Source organism: Suncus etruscus, chromosome 9 (assembly GCF_024139225.1).
Source record: "Suncus etruscus isolate mSunEtr1 chromosome 9, mSunEtr1.pri.cur, whole genome shotgun sequence".
Lineage (NCBI taxonomy): Eukaryota > Metazoa > Chordata > Mammalia > Eulipotyphla > Soricidae > Suncus > Suncus etruscus.
The window spans coordinates 38,561,320-38,577,826 of record NC_064856.1 but is presented as its reverse complement, the minus strand read 5'-3'; the positions used below and the strand labels follow the sequence as shown (position 1 = coordinate 38,577,826).

Here is a 16,507-nt window from a genome sequence, read left to right as displayed (position 1 = left end):
CTATGCACTCAGAAATCACTCCTGGCTTGGGAGACCATATGAGACGCTCGGGAGATCAAACCTCAGTCTGTCCTAGGTCAGTGCATGCAAGGCAAATGTCCTACCGCTTGTGCCACCACTCTGGTTCCTCTTTGCTGCTTTTATTTTATTTTATTTTATTTTTGGTTTTTGGGTCACACCTGGCAGTACTCAGGGGTTACTCCTAGCTCTAGGCTCAGAAATCTCTCCTGGCAGGCACAGGGGACCATATGGGATGCCGGAATTCCAAACACCATCCTTCTGCATGCAAGGCAAATGCCTTACCTCCATGCTATCTCTCTGGCCCTCTTTGCTGCTTTCTAATGATTGCTCAAGAATCATTCCTGGCAGTGCTTGGCAATTATATGCAATACTGTGAAACTGGGGTCTAACCAGCATCAAGAATGCAAGACAAGGATCTATCCCTGTAGCATTTCTCAGCCCCAATTTCTTTTGTTTCAAGCCATCAATTCTGTATACAGCAGCAATTAGAAACTTATCAGAGATTTGGTAGGTATTTAAGTTTTTTTCTGAATGAGATGCCATATATTTTGAAAAACGTAATAACATTTTAAGTTCTTTATAGTCCTGTTGCTATATGGAGAATGGAATTTAAAGCCAAAGCAGGGGAACTAGTTAGGAATTAGCTGTAGATCAGGAGATTAGATAGTGATGGTGACTTAGATGAGAGTAGAAGTTGGGGGAGGGAAGGGGAGAAACTACAGAGGTAAGGGCATTTGCCTATCATGTAGATGGCTTGTGTTCAATTCCTGGCTCCCTGTATGGTTCCCTGAACCCTGTCAGGAATGATCCCTGAGCACAGAACTAAGGTAGGATGCACAAAGTGTGTCCCAAAAACAAACAGCAAAACCAAACAAAAATAGATGAGAGTGGAAGAAGTACTGGGAATGAAAAGATATATATATATATATATATATATATATATATATATATATTAAATGCAGAATTAAGTGCTCACTTCGGCAGCACATTACTAAAATTGGAACGATACAGAGAAGATTAGCATGGCTCCTGTGCAAAGATGTCACACAAATTCGTGAAGCATTGCATAATTTAAAAAAGAATGCAGAATTAAGAGAACTTGCTGTTGCATGCAACTGACCCAGGAAGGACCCTGGTTCAATCCCCAGCATCCCATATGGACCCCAAGCCAGGAGCAATTTCTGAGCGCAGAGCCAGGAGTAACCCCTGAGCATTGTCGGTTGTGCCCCCCCCTCCAAAAGAGAGAGAACTAGCTGATGGATTGCACTGGTGGGGATTTTAATACAGGGCATCAATTTAAGGAAAAAATACTAAGGGCTTTAACCAGAACAACTTAGTGAATGCATTCTGTGACTGGATAGTATTGGAAGAAATATAGTTGCAGAATCATGAAGAGCTTGTCATGAAGCCTGTGTTCCATGATAAAGCATCTGAAATACAAATATTGTGTTAACTTGTCTGAAGACAATCAGAGTACACAGACAACTTTAAATATAGGGATATCTTATAAAACTAACCAAGTCTCTGAACTCAGATTCTGTTCTTAAAGACTAGAAATGTGGACCTTTACCTCCATCATTTAGGTTAGCAAAAGGCTCGAAACTTTGGCCCACCATAACCCCATTTGCACCATAAATTCTTCCTGGGTTGAATGGATGAAGTCACACCTCTTGCTTCCTAACTCAAAACTATACAGACTCTTCAACCCCACTAATTCTAAGGGCTTGAAAGTTCTGATATGTGTTCCCAAATTCCTCACTAATAACCCTGCTATGTATATAGAAACATTAGCTATTAAGTGGCAAGGCCATTTAAGGGCAAAGAAATTGTTAGGTTAACAGATTATAAATAGTAACCCCATTGTGAGGAATAATCAGATTAGATATAATAGTTGGTCTGATTTTGAACCTGATTCTGAGAAATCTTCTGAATCTGAGTAATCTTAAGAGCTCACATTGCAGCACCCACAAAGCTTTAAGAACAATGAGGAAACAAAGGAATTTACCCTCTCAGGCAGACAGGAACAGAACTTCCTGCAAATCAAGTTCAAATAAAGCCTCGAGCCTCATCAAAAAGGACTTCAAGCAATGTAAATAAAACAATCACTAGAAGAAAAATTCAGCCAGCTCAAGGATAAACTGATTCAGGGTATCAAAGAGTAAATACAGTGGAACTAAAATTCCAACACATATAAACTGAGCAAAACATTGCTAAACAACAAGGAGTAGGGTGTTTGCCTTGCACGCTGCCGATCCAGAACAGACTTTGGTTCGATCCCCAGTGTCCCATATGGTCCCTAATCCAGGAGCAATTTCTGAGCATATAACCAGGAGTAACCCCTGAGCATCACAGGGTGTGGCCCAAAAAAACAATAAAAAAGAAAAAGAAAAAGGTTCCTTGAAACTAATGAGAATGAAGACACAGCTATGAAAATCTATGGTAAATAACAAAAGTTGTACTAAGGAGAAATTCACAGTAAAGCAAGCCTACAATAAAAAGAAAAACCCAAAGCAGCAACCAACATACATCTCAGAAATTTAGAGAAGGAACAGTAGATGAACCCAAAAAGTAGGAAAGTAAATACTATAGCAAAAATCAACAACATAGAAACAAACAAAAAAAAAAAAAAAGCAAGTCAAAGAATTAATTAAATGAATAGCTGGTTCTTCAAAAAAATAAACAAGAGGAAATGTCCAAATCAGATCATAGATGAAAAGGGAAAAATTACAATAGATCCTTCAGCCTAATCTCCCTAATGAGTATCAATGTAAAAATCTTAGCTAACCAAATCCAACGTCATAAAAAAAAAAAGTTCTGACCAAGTGAGAGTCTGCCCAGGGATGCAAGGATAGTCAACATCTGACTCCAGTAAAAGAAAAGATAAAATTCATACATCAAATTAGAAAGTTTCTGCATGACAAAAACAGACTAAATCTAAAAGACAACTAGCAATAGGAAAATTTTTACATTCAACACATCAGATAGAGGTAAACATACAGGATATATAAAGTATTTACAAGGATCAAAAACAAAAATTCTGAAAACTGTATAAAAACATGGAAAGGGGGCTAGAGAGATAGGCAGGGTGCTTGCCTTGCAGGCAGAAGGACAGTGGTTTGAATCCCGGCATCACATATGGTCCCCCTTAGTGCTATCGGGTGTGACCCCCCCCAAAAAAATACAAAAAAAAACAAAATAAACATGGAGAGGACAAATGCAGTTGCCATGTTTGTTTGCACTGGGTCAGCTCCATGTACTCACTCTTGCCAAAAGAGATGTAAGCCAAGTCATGAAAAAATGTGGGTACACTAACCATGCAGCTGAAAGCTGGCACTTAATTATGGGAGAAGATGGGCCAAGCCCTATTCTTGCCAAAACCATGCCTGCTGCATCCATCGTCCAGAGTCACCATTTTGCCTATGATCCTGACTCAACACCCCTCTACCATTCTCTTCAGAGACATCAATCTGAACAAACTTAAGATATGCCAGTATTTGGGCTGATATCACCAGAACATTTAGAGTGAGTAAGGGCATACTTCCCTCATATCTTTCTTTTCCAGAAGTCCTGGCAACTGTATACATGCCCCTAAAAGTCACATTATCAGTAATAGTGCTTTGAATTTCTGGACAAATTCAATTGTTTGATATGGTCATCCCTATAGAATCACATCAATTTAACATAATAAACAGCTAATAATAAAAGCTTGCCAAACCTTCTGCCATTAATCATATTCTGTATTAATGACATCATTGGAGATACAGTACATTTTTTTTTTTTGGTTTTTGGGTCACACCTGGCTTTGCTCAAGGGTTACTCCTGGCTCTATGCTCAGAAATTGCTCCTGGCAGGCTCGAAGGACCATATGGGATACCGGGATTCGAACCACTGTCCTTCTACATGCAAGGCAAATGCCCTACCTCCATGCTATCTCTCTGGCCCTAAGATACAATAATTTATATAAATGTACTTGCTACTGCTTTATTCTTTTTTGTTTTTATTTTTTTCTATTTATTAATAACTTTGCTTTCACTTATCTGGAAACAAATGTATTATGTTCAACGATGTCAACTATGTGATGCATTTTCGATAAATAAAGTAATAATAGGTGCCAGAGCTATAGCGTAGCAGTAGAGCATTTGCCTTGCATGTGGCTGATCCAGAACAGACCTGGGTTCTATCCCTGGCATCCCATATGGTCCCCCAAGCCAGGAGCAATTTCTGAGCGCATAGCCAGGAGTAACCCCTGAGTGTCACCAGGTGTGGCCCAAAAACAAAAAAATAATAAAGTAAAAATATATGAGGAAAGGTAATAAACAGACACTTCTCAGAGAAAGACAGATGGAAGGATAGGCACATGAAAAAGTGCTTAAAATCACTTATCATTAGGAAAATTCACACCATGTCAATAAAATATCTTACTCCAGTGAGAATGTCACAAATCAAAAGTAATAGTAATAATCTGTATTGGTGAGGATGTGGTGAAAAGAAATTCATCCACTGTAGCTGATATTGTTGTCTGGTTCAATACCTCTAGTAAGAAGTATGGAAAATTAAATTCAGTAAACTTAAAATTGAATTTCTATATGACCCAGAAATTCTACTTTGGATCATCTAACCCCAAGACAAAAAAATTTATTCAAAAAGACATATGCACACCATTATTCATTACAGCACTTAGTACAATAGCTAAAAATATGAATCATATATTTAAAATGATTGAAAGAAACAGATATGGAATCACCTAAGTTTTCCAGCAACAGATGAATTAATTATGAAGATGTGCTTTTATATTATAGAAGATTATATAGCTAAATGAATGATGAAATCATGCAATTTGCTGCAACCTGTTTGAAACTGAAAATACCATGTTGAGTGAAGACTAAAGGCATTGTGATTTACAAAGTTATTCATAGTTGAACTTCAGGCATACAACTTTCCAGCACCTATCCCATCAGCAGTGTCAACTTCCTTCTATCACTGACCCAATTTTACCTAACACTCTTCAGCCTTCCTTCTTGACAGTCACATTTGGGGGTAGCCACAACAGTTGACACTCAGGGGTTACTCCTTGCACTCAGAAATCACTCCTGGCTTGGGGAAAATGTGGGAATCTGGGGGATCAAACTGTGGTCCATCCTATGTTAGCATGTGCAAGGCAAATGCCCTACCACTTGCACCATCACTTCAGCCCCCAACAGGCACATTTTTAAGTTTATTTACTGTCGTTAAAGTCTCATGCTGTGTTGCTGATTCTATGGTTCTGTTATAAAGTTAAATAACACCTCTTCATCACTAGTATATTTGAGGCCCCTGTCCCCCACAACTCTTACCTTCTGTTTGCCTCTCTTCCTTCCTCTCATCTGATTCTTTCCTTCCCTGTCCTCAGTTCTTTAGTCCAAGTTCCAGAGTATTCTAAGTCTCCCCCTTTTTACACATTGTTTTTCTATTATTCTATGTACCAAAGATATGTGAGCTAATCCAATTATCCTCCTTCTAATTTCACTCAATATGATATCCTCCAGTTCCATCGAAGGTGCAGAGAATTGCATAATTAAATTCTTTCTTTCATCTTGTAGTATTTTATCGGATATATATACACCAAAATTTTATTCTTCACTCATCTGTTGCTGAACATCTGGATTGATTACATATCCAAGCTATAGTGCTAAGGGCTAAAACAAATAGTCGAGTGCTTATATCCTTTTGAAAGGATATTTTTATATCTTTTGGATATACCAAGAAGTGTTTTATTTTAAATTCTAGATTTTCTTTTGAAGTTTAAATTATATGTTTAATGTAATTTACTAACTTTTTAGGGCATTTAATCCTGCTTTATGGTCTAAGTATTCTAGATCTGTAGTTGGGGATTTGTTAGCTAACATTAATTTGGTGTGGGGGGAAGATTCTTAGTCATATTACTTTAATTACTTTCTCCATATCCTTATATAATCGGTTTTGTTCTTTTTGTTTGTTTATTTTTCTATCTTATAGTGCTGAGGGATTGCACATTTCCTTTAGTTCTAGTGATCACATAAGGTGATGTGGAGCAGTGTTAGAGATAGTTCTCATTCATGAAAGGCATATGCTCTACCATATCCCTTGTCCCTGTTTTGCTCTTATCTTTTCTCCTTTATTTCCAGCATTAGAATATTTCAAGCTCAGAGTCCACAGTCACCTAATAAATCCATTAATAGTCTTTACTTCTATTAGTTTTTTGAATCTCCAGGACTCTTCTTGATTCTTGCTTGTTGAATAATTGTTGTAATATTGTTTTTGCCTGTCATCCCACCTGGATTTTCCAGGTGGGGGTGATTAAGGAATGAAATAAAAAGCTTGTTGGGGAGGCATAGGGAGCTCTTTTGCCAGAACTGACTGCTGGTTCGGTTTGCTTTTTGGAGCTGGCTGCAACTGACAAAAGACTTTCCTTGCTGAACCTTTGGCCCCCTAATCTTTTGCATTCGTTGATTATTCACGTCGGATATTATTATCAAAGTCTCCCCCAAAAGGGGGGACAGAAGAATGGGATTCAATTTATCTTTTTGGGAATCATTCTTTGACTTGGAGACCATCAACAAGGGGTTTGACCTCCCCCAACATTTGGCGCCCGGAACAGGTGAATCTGGACCCTCTGGAACTGTAAGTGACATGTTTTATTGGAAATCACCTCTGGAGATCCTTGGCTGGTTATTATGGATACTCACGCTCACTATGCCATCTGTTATTAAATACATCGGTTTGGCATTACTCAAGTGCATTACTCTGCTTGGATATAAACCATTTGGTTTGATACTAGTAAATATCATTGTCGTTGGATGGTTGCTGCTTACAATTCAATCAAAAATTTCTACTCCAATATTTGCATTGCTTGAGTGGTCTCCATTAGTCATAGTTTGTGGAATTTCTGTGTTGGCTAATATGACTACCATATGCATAGTCATTGGCTGGTGGTTAGGAAATAGACAATGTGGAAATTGTAAAGTGATGACCAGTATGGACAATAAAAAAATTTTTCCTACGAAAATTCAGACTAAGATACAGGCTGATAAATCTAACACTGGCAGCAAAAGTATAGGTATTTTTGCCGGTAAAAAATCAACTCGGACACGTAATTTAGATACTCATAATCCAAATCAAGATCTTGACACTGATGATCAGCCTCCAGTGCTAAGTCCACAAGAGAGTCCTGATTCTGTTCACAGTATGGACTCACATGTTAATGCCAACTCAGACAATGAACCACATTCTAGTATTCCACACCTCAGACATCAGAGTCCTGTGCAAGGTACTTCTGCTAATCCAGCCTCAACTCCATTTCAAACAGTATATGTTTCAAATTATGAACCTCTTGAAATGGAGGATGTAGAACGGTTTAAGAAAGCATGTAAAGAATATGGGGCTACCTCTCCATATTGTCAGGAGGTGCTAAGCATGTGGTGTCGAAAATCAATTTGGACTCTGCATGACTTTAAAAAACTTGCTGAAATATGCCTGCCATCTAAACAGCGAACTGAATGGGAAATGTTATATGCAGAGGGTGTGAAATCCAAACTATATAGTCCAGATGGAACCAAAAAACGAGTGGCAGGGGTTAATCTCTCATATGAATTATTAATGGGAGAAAATCAATATTCAGATATACAGACACAAGCAGCTTTACCAAAGGAAATCTCAAAAATAATTAAAGACATTGCATTATCTGCATGGGAAAGAATTGATACTAACAGTACTGGTGAGGGAACCTTTTTAAGAATCATCCAAGGTCCCCAAGAGCCTTATGTAGAATTTGTGGCTAAACTCAAAGATGCTTTAAAAATACAAGTTAAAAATGATGAGGTGAGGAAATTTCTAGAAAAATGTTTGGCTTATCATAATGCTAATTCAGCTTGCAAATTGGTATTGGCTCCGTTGCAGGAAAAAGCTGATTTAAATGAATTTTTATATGCCTGTAGGAATGTTTATGATATACCCCATTCATTAGCAAATTCAGATCAGGTGCAAACCTTTGCAATTACTAAAGGAAATATACCTCTTTACCAAAGGGGACAAAAACTTGCCCGAAAACCAGGTCTCTGCCCAAAATGTAATAAGGGTTACCACTGGGCAAAAGACTGTAGATCTGGAAATCCCCATAGTAATAACATAGGAAGAACTTTTAATACAAACCCTAGGAGACAATTTGCCTGTTACCATTGTGGAAAACAAGGACATATTAAAAGGAATTGCCATCTTTTGTTAAATTCAGTTCCTCCAGGATCTACAATTAAAAAACAGGGAAACTCCTACAGGGCCCATCCCCAGGCCCTTACAAATCAGGGGCAAAGTCATCAAACCATAATTCTCCCCAGCCCAGCCCAAGAAGATTAATTTCAATCAGTGAATTAACACATGCCACTGTGGGCAGTGCTGGGCTTGATATAACTTGCCCAGTGGACATTACAATTTATCCAGGAGAATGCCCTTACATGCTACACACAGGCATAGTGGGACCACCACCCCCAGATACAATGGGTTTGATTCTGGGCAGAAGTTCCCTTAATGTAAAAGGTATATCAGTAATCACAGGTGTTATTGATTCAGACTCAAAGGGAGAAATTATTGTAGTTATCAATGTGCCTGTTACTTGGACTTTCAAAAAAGGGGAGACAATTGCCCAAATAGTAATAATACCTTATGTTAAATTTGGGACTTCAGATAAGATAAGAACTGGAGGTTTTGGAAGCACAGATCCAGGGGCTGCCAAAAACCCATTAGTGGCTTTGATTACTAAATGTAAAGATGAAAATCCAATGATTAAACTTAATATAGAAGGGCAAGTCTTTAATGGCATGATAGACACAGGTGCTCAGGTCACTGTAATTTCTGATAAAGAATGGCCAAAAAATTGGTCTCTGCAAGAAATTCCATATTCGTTAAAAGGAATAGGAGGCCTGAGTTCTTGCTTGTTAAGCACAAGAACCATGGTATTTTATGGCCCAGAAAATCAAAAGGCTATAATCAGACCTCATGTGGGCCCATTCTCACCATCCCTGTGGGGCCGTGATTTGCATAAACAATGGAAGGCAGAATTCCATATTCCATTAGCTCAAGGTGAGCCTGAACCTTCTTCTGAATTAAAAACCCAAAATTTTTGGTAGGGGCCACTGCTAGTAAAACCCCAGCACCAATAAAAATAAAATGGAAATCTGATGAACCAATTTGGATAGGCCAGTGGCCCCTTAAAACTGATAAATTAAAGGTGCTGACAGAATTAGTGGAAGAACAGCTAAAATTAGGACATATTGAGCCTTCGTTTTCTCAATGGAATTCACCTGTATTTACCATAAAAAAGAAATCTGGTAAATGGAGATTGTTAATGGATCTGAGAGCTGTGAATTTATCTATGGTACCTATGGGAAAATTACAGACAGGTTTACCATCACCTGTAGTAATCCCTAAGGAATGGCCACTAATTATAATTGACCTAAAAGACTGTTTCTATCATATTCCTATTCACCCAGATGATAAACACCGTTTTGCATTCTCAGTTCCTTCTATTAATAATACTCACCCTTGCAGGCGTTTTCAGTGGACTGTTCTCCCTCAGGGCATGCTAAATTCACCAACTATGTGTCAATATTTTGTGGACAAAATTTTGAGCCCTGCTCGTGAAAGATTTCCCCAAGCTATAATTTATCATTACACCGATGATATTTTAATTACAATGAATAATGAAACAGATTTACAGAAATTATATGCTTATGTGATCAATTGTTTGCAAATGGCAGGACTGAAAATAGCTTTAGAAAAAATACAGACCATGCCACCATATCAATACTTGGGCTTTATTTTGGACAGAACATCAATACGTCCACAAAAAATTTCCATAAAAAAAGAGAACCTTAAAACGCTTAATGACTTTCAGAAACTTTTGGGTGATGTAAATTGGCTCCGCCCAGCACTAGGAATCTCAAATGCAGAGCTGTTTAATCTGTTTAAAACTTTGGAAGGTAATCCTGCATTAGATAGTCCCAGAAATTTAACACAAGCTGCTAAAAATGAATTGGACATTTTTTTGAACAGACTGCAAAAATCATTTCTCTTAAGATTTATCCCTGGAGAGAAGGTATTTTTATTAATTTTCCCTACAAAAGAAACACCTACTGCGGCTTTAATGCAACAGGCTGGTCCTTTGGAATGGGTGTATTTACATAACAAACAGCCTCAGTCTGTGATATCTTACCTGCAACTAATCTCAGAATTGATTATCAAAGCAAGACTCAGATCAATATCTTTGTTAGGTTTTGATCCAGATATAATAGTATTGCCAATACCAAAAAAGGAAATTGAGTCAATATTGCCTCTTAATGAATCTCTACAAAGGGCTCTCTCAGATTTTACAGGAGAGATTTCTTCTCATTATCCAAAAGGAAAGACCTGGGACTTTTTGAAAAAGACTCAGTTTGTTATCTCTTCAATTGTGAGGGATTCTCCTATTCCCAATGCAAAAGTTTTTTATGTAGATGGATCAAGTGGGGGACGGGGTGGAATAACCGGAGAAAATATAAACATAACAATAGAAACCAAATATAAGTCTGCACAGAAAGTTGAATTAGCAACGTTAATTTATCTATTAGAAAATGTATCTGAAGCCATGAATGTCGTTTCTGATTCTTTATATGTTGTAAATTTATGCCCGGTGATAGCCACTGCCTCCCTCAATTCTCATAGTCCTATTATACAGAATTTATTAAAAAAGTTACAACACATTATTCAAAAAAGAACTGAACCTATTTTCATCACACATATTAGAGCTCATTCAGGCCTTCCAGGGCCAATGGCTCAAGGAAATAAAACTGCTGATTTGTTGGCAATGCCTATATTTAAATCACCTGTAGAGGAACATTCAGCCTTACACACAAATGCTCGTCGTTTACATGTAAATTATCAAATTCCATGGAGGCAAGCGAGAGAAATTATAAAAAGATGTAACATATGTGCCCCGCTAGCACAAAAGACTCATATAGCAGGAGCAAATCCAAGAGGCTTGCAGTCTAACGAATTGTGGCAAATGGATGTAACTCAAACAGACTTATTTCCCAAAAAACCATACCTTCATGTGGTAGTGGATACATATTCTCGATTTATTTGGGCAATTCCTATGTCTTCTCAAAAATCTAAGGCAGTTTGCAGTTTTCTTTTACAATGTTTTTCTGTTATGGGTATTCCGTATTCTATTAAGACTGATAATGGACCTTCTTATATAAGTAAAACTTTTGAATTTTTTTGTAATGAATGGCAGATAAAACATCTTAAAGGAATTCCCCACAATTGTCAAGGACAGGCAATTGTGGAAAGAGCCCATAGAACTCTGAAAACTCAATTGCAAAAGAATAGAAAAAGAGGTTTGATGCCAATGGAGCTGTTATCTTTGACTCTCATTACACTAAATTATTTAAATTTACCTCAGGGAGAGAGCTATACAGCAGGGGAAAAGCATTTTAAAGAAGATAATCAGAGACAAGAAACAACAAATATTCCAATTTGGATAAAAGAGGATAAAAAATGGATTGCTGGTTATCTCCTCTTGAGAGGGAGGGGTTATGCTTATGTTTCTACAAATGACAACCCTCCTAAGAAATTTTGGGTCCCCTTGCGTCTCGTTAGAAATCGGACTGGCACTGATGATCAAGGTCAGGTTGCTGGGACTATAGACTCCTCCCCACATCAAGTACAGAGTGCTCAAGATATTGACAGTTGTGGTGCTGCTGAGGTGACTGGGAAAGTAAGTGAAGGATCAACTTTCATACCTCATATTCTCAGTGAATCTGACAAAAGTGAAAAATCCTTACAGTCTGGACTACAAACAGAAAAACGGAAACCTGTTTTCACTGGATTACAAAATTTGGGTAACTCATGTTACATGAATTCAATATTGCAATGCTTGTATAATATTACAGACTTGACTCAGTATTTTTATCAAGATTATTATAAAAAAGATATTAACAGAGAAAATCCAAAGGGACATAAAGGTAAATTAGCAGATGAATTTGGTCATCTTATCAAAATCATGGGAAATGGATGCCATAAGTATTTCAATCCTGAAAGTTTCAAAGCAACAGTAAGTTTACTCAATGACCAATTTGCTGGACACAACCAACAGGATCCTCACGAATTATTAATGTTTCTTATAGAAGGACTACATCAAGATTTGCTTAAAAATTCAATAACAGATAAAACTGTACACTTTATAGACAATGATAAATATGAACAATTTAGAGTTTGCAAATCTATTATCTATGATACCTTTCAAGGACAGTTTAAATCTATACTACAGTGTCTTACATGTTACCAAAAGTCTGAGGTTTATGAAACATTTGTTCAGTTGTCCCTGGCTGTCAAATCTGCAGATAAATGTACTTTACAGGAATGCCTTGTTGAATTTTTTAAAGAAGAAGATTTGAGAGATAACAATAGAATTCACTGTAATAATTGCAATACTAAAAGAGATTTTTCAAAGAAAACCTATTTATGGAAAATACCTCCCGTATTGATAATTCATTTGAAACGTTTTGCTTTTGATGGAAAACAGATTAAAAAATTATACACTTATGTGGATTTTCCTTTGGAAGACCTCAATTTAGCAGAATTCACTCAAGAAGATAATAACAAGATTGAAAAATATAATTTATCATCAGTATCAAATCATTTTGGTCAAGTTCATTATGGACATTGTACTTCATATTGTAAAATTGCCACAGAACAGTATTGGATCAATTTTGATGATAAGAAGATCAAGAAAATCCCTATTGCATCGGTAAAATCTACAGCAGCATATATTTTGTTTTATATTTCTCAGAGATCTACTATGAATACTTAATGATCATTTCCTTTATTTGTTGATTATCATTGATGTTTTACTGGTCATTTTTTAGGTATGATTGCTTAATAGGAATGAATACGATGAATCCCCATTGTGGTTGTTTGTATGATGTATTTATGCCTTAATTTCAGTATTGTTTTAGGTCACTATTAATTAGAAGATTTTGCAATATATTGATGTTACTTAAGACCTATATGAAAGAAAGATTCTTAATCATTTTAATGTTGCTTTATGATTGTGTATTGATATATGTTCATTTGGCAACTTTTGACTTTTCATTGTAACATCAGTGTTTTATTGCTCTCAACATAGATTTTGAGAGGAAGGTATAATTATAGTTTTGATATAATCATAATTTTGAGTAGACTCTGTTCACAGTGCTCATTATTGATGACTGATTATAATATATTTATTGTTTCATATTTGCATTATAGAATGTTATGGTTATGGTGTATATGAAATTCTTGATCATCTAGATTCACTTGACTTTGATTTAAAATTTTTTTTGTTACTATAATTTTTTGTTATTTTGAAATATTCATTTAAACAGTTTTTTCATTATTATATTTTCAAAGTGTTTTTTCTTTTTTTCTTTTTTTGATTTAATTCAAATTTTTCTTTGGCTTTATTTTGATTCCTGTCTAATAGATATTTTTGGTGATTATAAATGAGTGTTATTCCCATAATTTTGTATAGTATGTATTTGCATATTTATCAGTTTTCTAATTTTTGTTTATAGTTTTCTTTTCCTGACACTTTATGCCTTAATTTATTATTTCTCATAATTCCCCTTTTCTTCCTAGTTCTTAACGTTTTATTTGTAGGAATCTCATCACAATTGCAAGCCTCCTGATATCGAACTGAGGAATACATCATTAACTGTTCCAGTGCTGTGTTCTATATCAAGTTACAACTCGTCTTTCCTGATTCATCAAATGTCTTTGATTGGACTTTTAGGAGTTCTATACTCCTTATTTTTTGAGAGTAACTTTGAACCTAGTAAAAAAAATTTAACTTATATATTTGTATTTTTTTATGACTAAAATCTTTTAAAGTATATTTAATTTATGATTAGTGTAACTAAATGTTTTTAATTAATTGAAATTAATGTTTTTAATTTTATAGTATTTAATATTTCATTAAAGTTTTGTATTTGTAATTATGTAGTGTTGTATTGTATTGTATATTATTATTGTATTGTATTGTATACTATTATTGTTTGCTTACAAAAAAGGGGGAATTGTTGAATAATTGTTGTAATATTGTTTTTGCCTGTCATCCCACCTGGATTTTCCAGGTGGGGGTGATTAAGGAATGAAATAAAAAGCTTGTTGGGGAGGCATAGGGAGCTCTTTTGCCAGAACTGACTGCTGGTTCGGTTTGCTTTTTGGAGCTGGCTGCAACTGACAAAAGACTTTCCTTGCTGAACCTTTGGCCCCCTAATCTTTTGCATTCGTTGATTATTCACGTCGGATATTATTATCAAAGTCTCCCCCAAAAGGGGGGACAGAAGAATGGGATTCAATTTATCTTTTTGGGAATCATTCTTTGACTTGGAGACCATCAACAAGGGGTTTGACCTCCCCCAACACTTGCTCAGAATTTTTATCTGTTTATAGTATTGTTTATGGTATGAAAAATATAGTATTGATTTTACAAGTTTCCCTCTTCTTCCATTAGAACATTTTACATATTAATAATCATAGTTGTCTTAAATTGCCATTCTGCTCGTTTCAACAAACTTGCGCCATTCCTGTCATATCTGACTGATTTGGTGCTTAATCAATCTCTTTAAATTATATTTGCCTTTAAGTATTCCTTAAAATAGTTTGGCGAAAACCCAATATGATGCTTTGGATAGAAGGAACACTACCCCATCGCTGAAGTCCCAAAGTTGTTTTACTCTGAGATTTGTTCTCACTATGCCTCCAGCAATTTATCAATCATCACGGCATTTCTCGAGGCTGCTTCTCCAGCAATTACTCCCCACCCACGCGCGTGGCCACCTCCACTCTGTTAGCATGGCTGCGAAGCGGCAGAACTCAAACAACGAAGCCCGGCGGCTCCTCAACTCTTTTAAGGACACCCCGGGCAAGGGTCTTGGGACTTGTGGATGGATCTTGGTGGCTGCTTCATTCTTGTTCACCGTGATAACATTCCCTATCTCTGCATGGATGTGCATTAAGATAATAAAAGAATATGAACGAGCCATCATCTTTAGGTTGGGGCGCATTCTGCAAGGAGGTGTCAAAGGACCAGGTTTGTTATTTATCCTGCCTTGCACCGACAGCTTCATCAAAGTGGACATGAGAACTATTTCATTTGACATTCCTCCTCAGGAGATCCTCACCAAAGATTCTGTGACCGTTAGCGTGGATGGTGTCGTCTACTACCGTGTGCAGAACGCCATCCTGGCTGTGGCCAGTATCACTAACGCCAACGCGGCAACTCACCTCTTGGCACAGACCACCCTGAGGAACGTCCTCAGCACCAAGAATCTTTCTCAGATCCTCTCAGACAGGGAGGAAATTGTACACAATATGCAGAACACCCTGGATGACGCCACTGACGGCTGGGGGATTAAGGTGGAGCGTGTGGAAATCAAGGGGATGAAGCTTCCAGTGCAGCTGCAGAGAGCGATGGCTGCTGAGGCCGAGGCATCCCTGAAGGCCCATGCCAAGGTCATTGCTGCCGAGGGAGAGATGAACGCGTCCAGGGCTCTGAAAAAGGCGTCCATGGTCATCACTGAGTCTCCTGCCGCCCTTCAGCTGCTGTACCTTCGGACACTCACCACCATCGCTGCAGAGAAGAACTCCACCATTGTCTTCCCTCTGCCCATTGACATGCTGCAAAGCATCGTGAGAGCGAAGAAATGAGCCATGTGGGCCTCAGCAGTCACTGAGTCATCCTTCCCAAGAATAAGTTGATGGATGAAGTCAACCCCCACCTAGGAAGAGTAGAGCAAGAACCTTGACAATCCTCCCTTCCCGCCTCCAATGTTGCGTGATGTTTTTAGACTGTATAGTGACCCCTTTGACCAAGAGGTCAAAGATGTTGAGTAATTTTTAAGACGAGAGAGAGAGAGAGAGAGAGAGAGAGAGAGAGAGAGAGAGAGAGAAGAATTGGAGATTTATATAAGATACTCTCTTACTCTAAGCTATTTTAAAATGCCTATTTTTTTTTTTTTAGATAATTTCTCACTAGGTTAAATTTCTCTTCCTTTGACCTCTGCCAGCCTATGCCATCTATCAAGAAAGAGCAAAAGAATAAACACCCTCAGGTTGGCCTTACCCTCTGGCTAAAAAAGGCTCTGTAGAAAGCAGTGACCGTAGGCTTTCCCCATCTTTTTTTTTTTTTTTTTTTTTTTTTGGCCCATGTGTGCTTTACTTTCTAGGAGATATGAATTAAGGATAATTTCCTAACTCCAAACCATGTTTCCTAATAGTCCATCTTTGAAAAGGGGCATTTTTTTTAACCTTCTTTGTTAGCTTCTCATAAAATAGCCCAGACCCATGAAAAAGATGATTCCTCCCCACTGGAAGACTTATTTTAAGTCCATCATTATAAAGTCTTTCAGACTTGGGTGGATTTTTTTTAAACTTCTTCCATTCTTTCTGAGTAAAT

The 16,507-nt window shown here is 37.1% G+C and overlaps 1 protein-coding gene and 1 non-coding gene across 2 annotated transcripts; both read left to right on the top strand.

Annotated features, from left to right (window-relative positions):
* Positions 1–990: 990 nt before the first annotated feature.
* On the top strand, positions 991–1,095 carry LOC126019876 (U6 spliceosomal RNA). The gene has a single exon (XR_007499492.1). It is a non-coding gene; the product is annotated as a U6 spliceosomal RNA (small nuclear RNA).
* A 13,809-nt stretch (positions 1,096–14,904) lies between these two features.
* On the top strand, positions 14,905–15,759 carry LOC126017975 (stomatin-like). Its single transcript, XM_049780059.1, has one exon. The coding sequence runs from the start codon at positions 14,905–14,907 to the stop codon at positions 15,757–15,759; it is 855 nt and encodes a 284-aa protein (XP_049636016.1).
* Positions 15,760–16,507: the final 748 nt, after the last annotated feature.

Coding starts and splice junctions, on each gene's coding strand:
- LOC126017975 (XM_049780059.1), top strand. CDS start 14,905: ATGGCTGCGAAGCGGCAGAACTCAAACAACGAAGCCCGGCGGCTCCTC.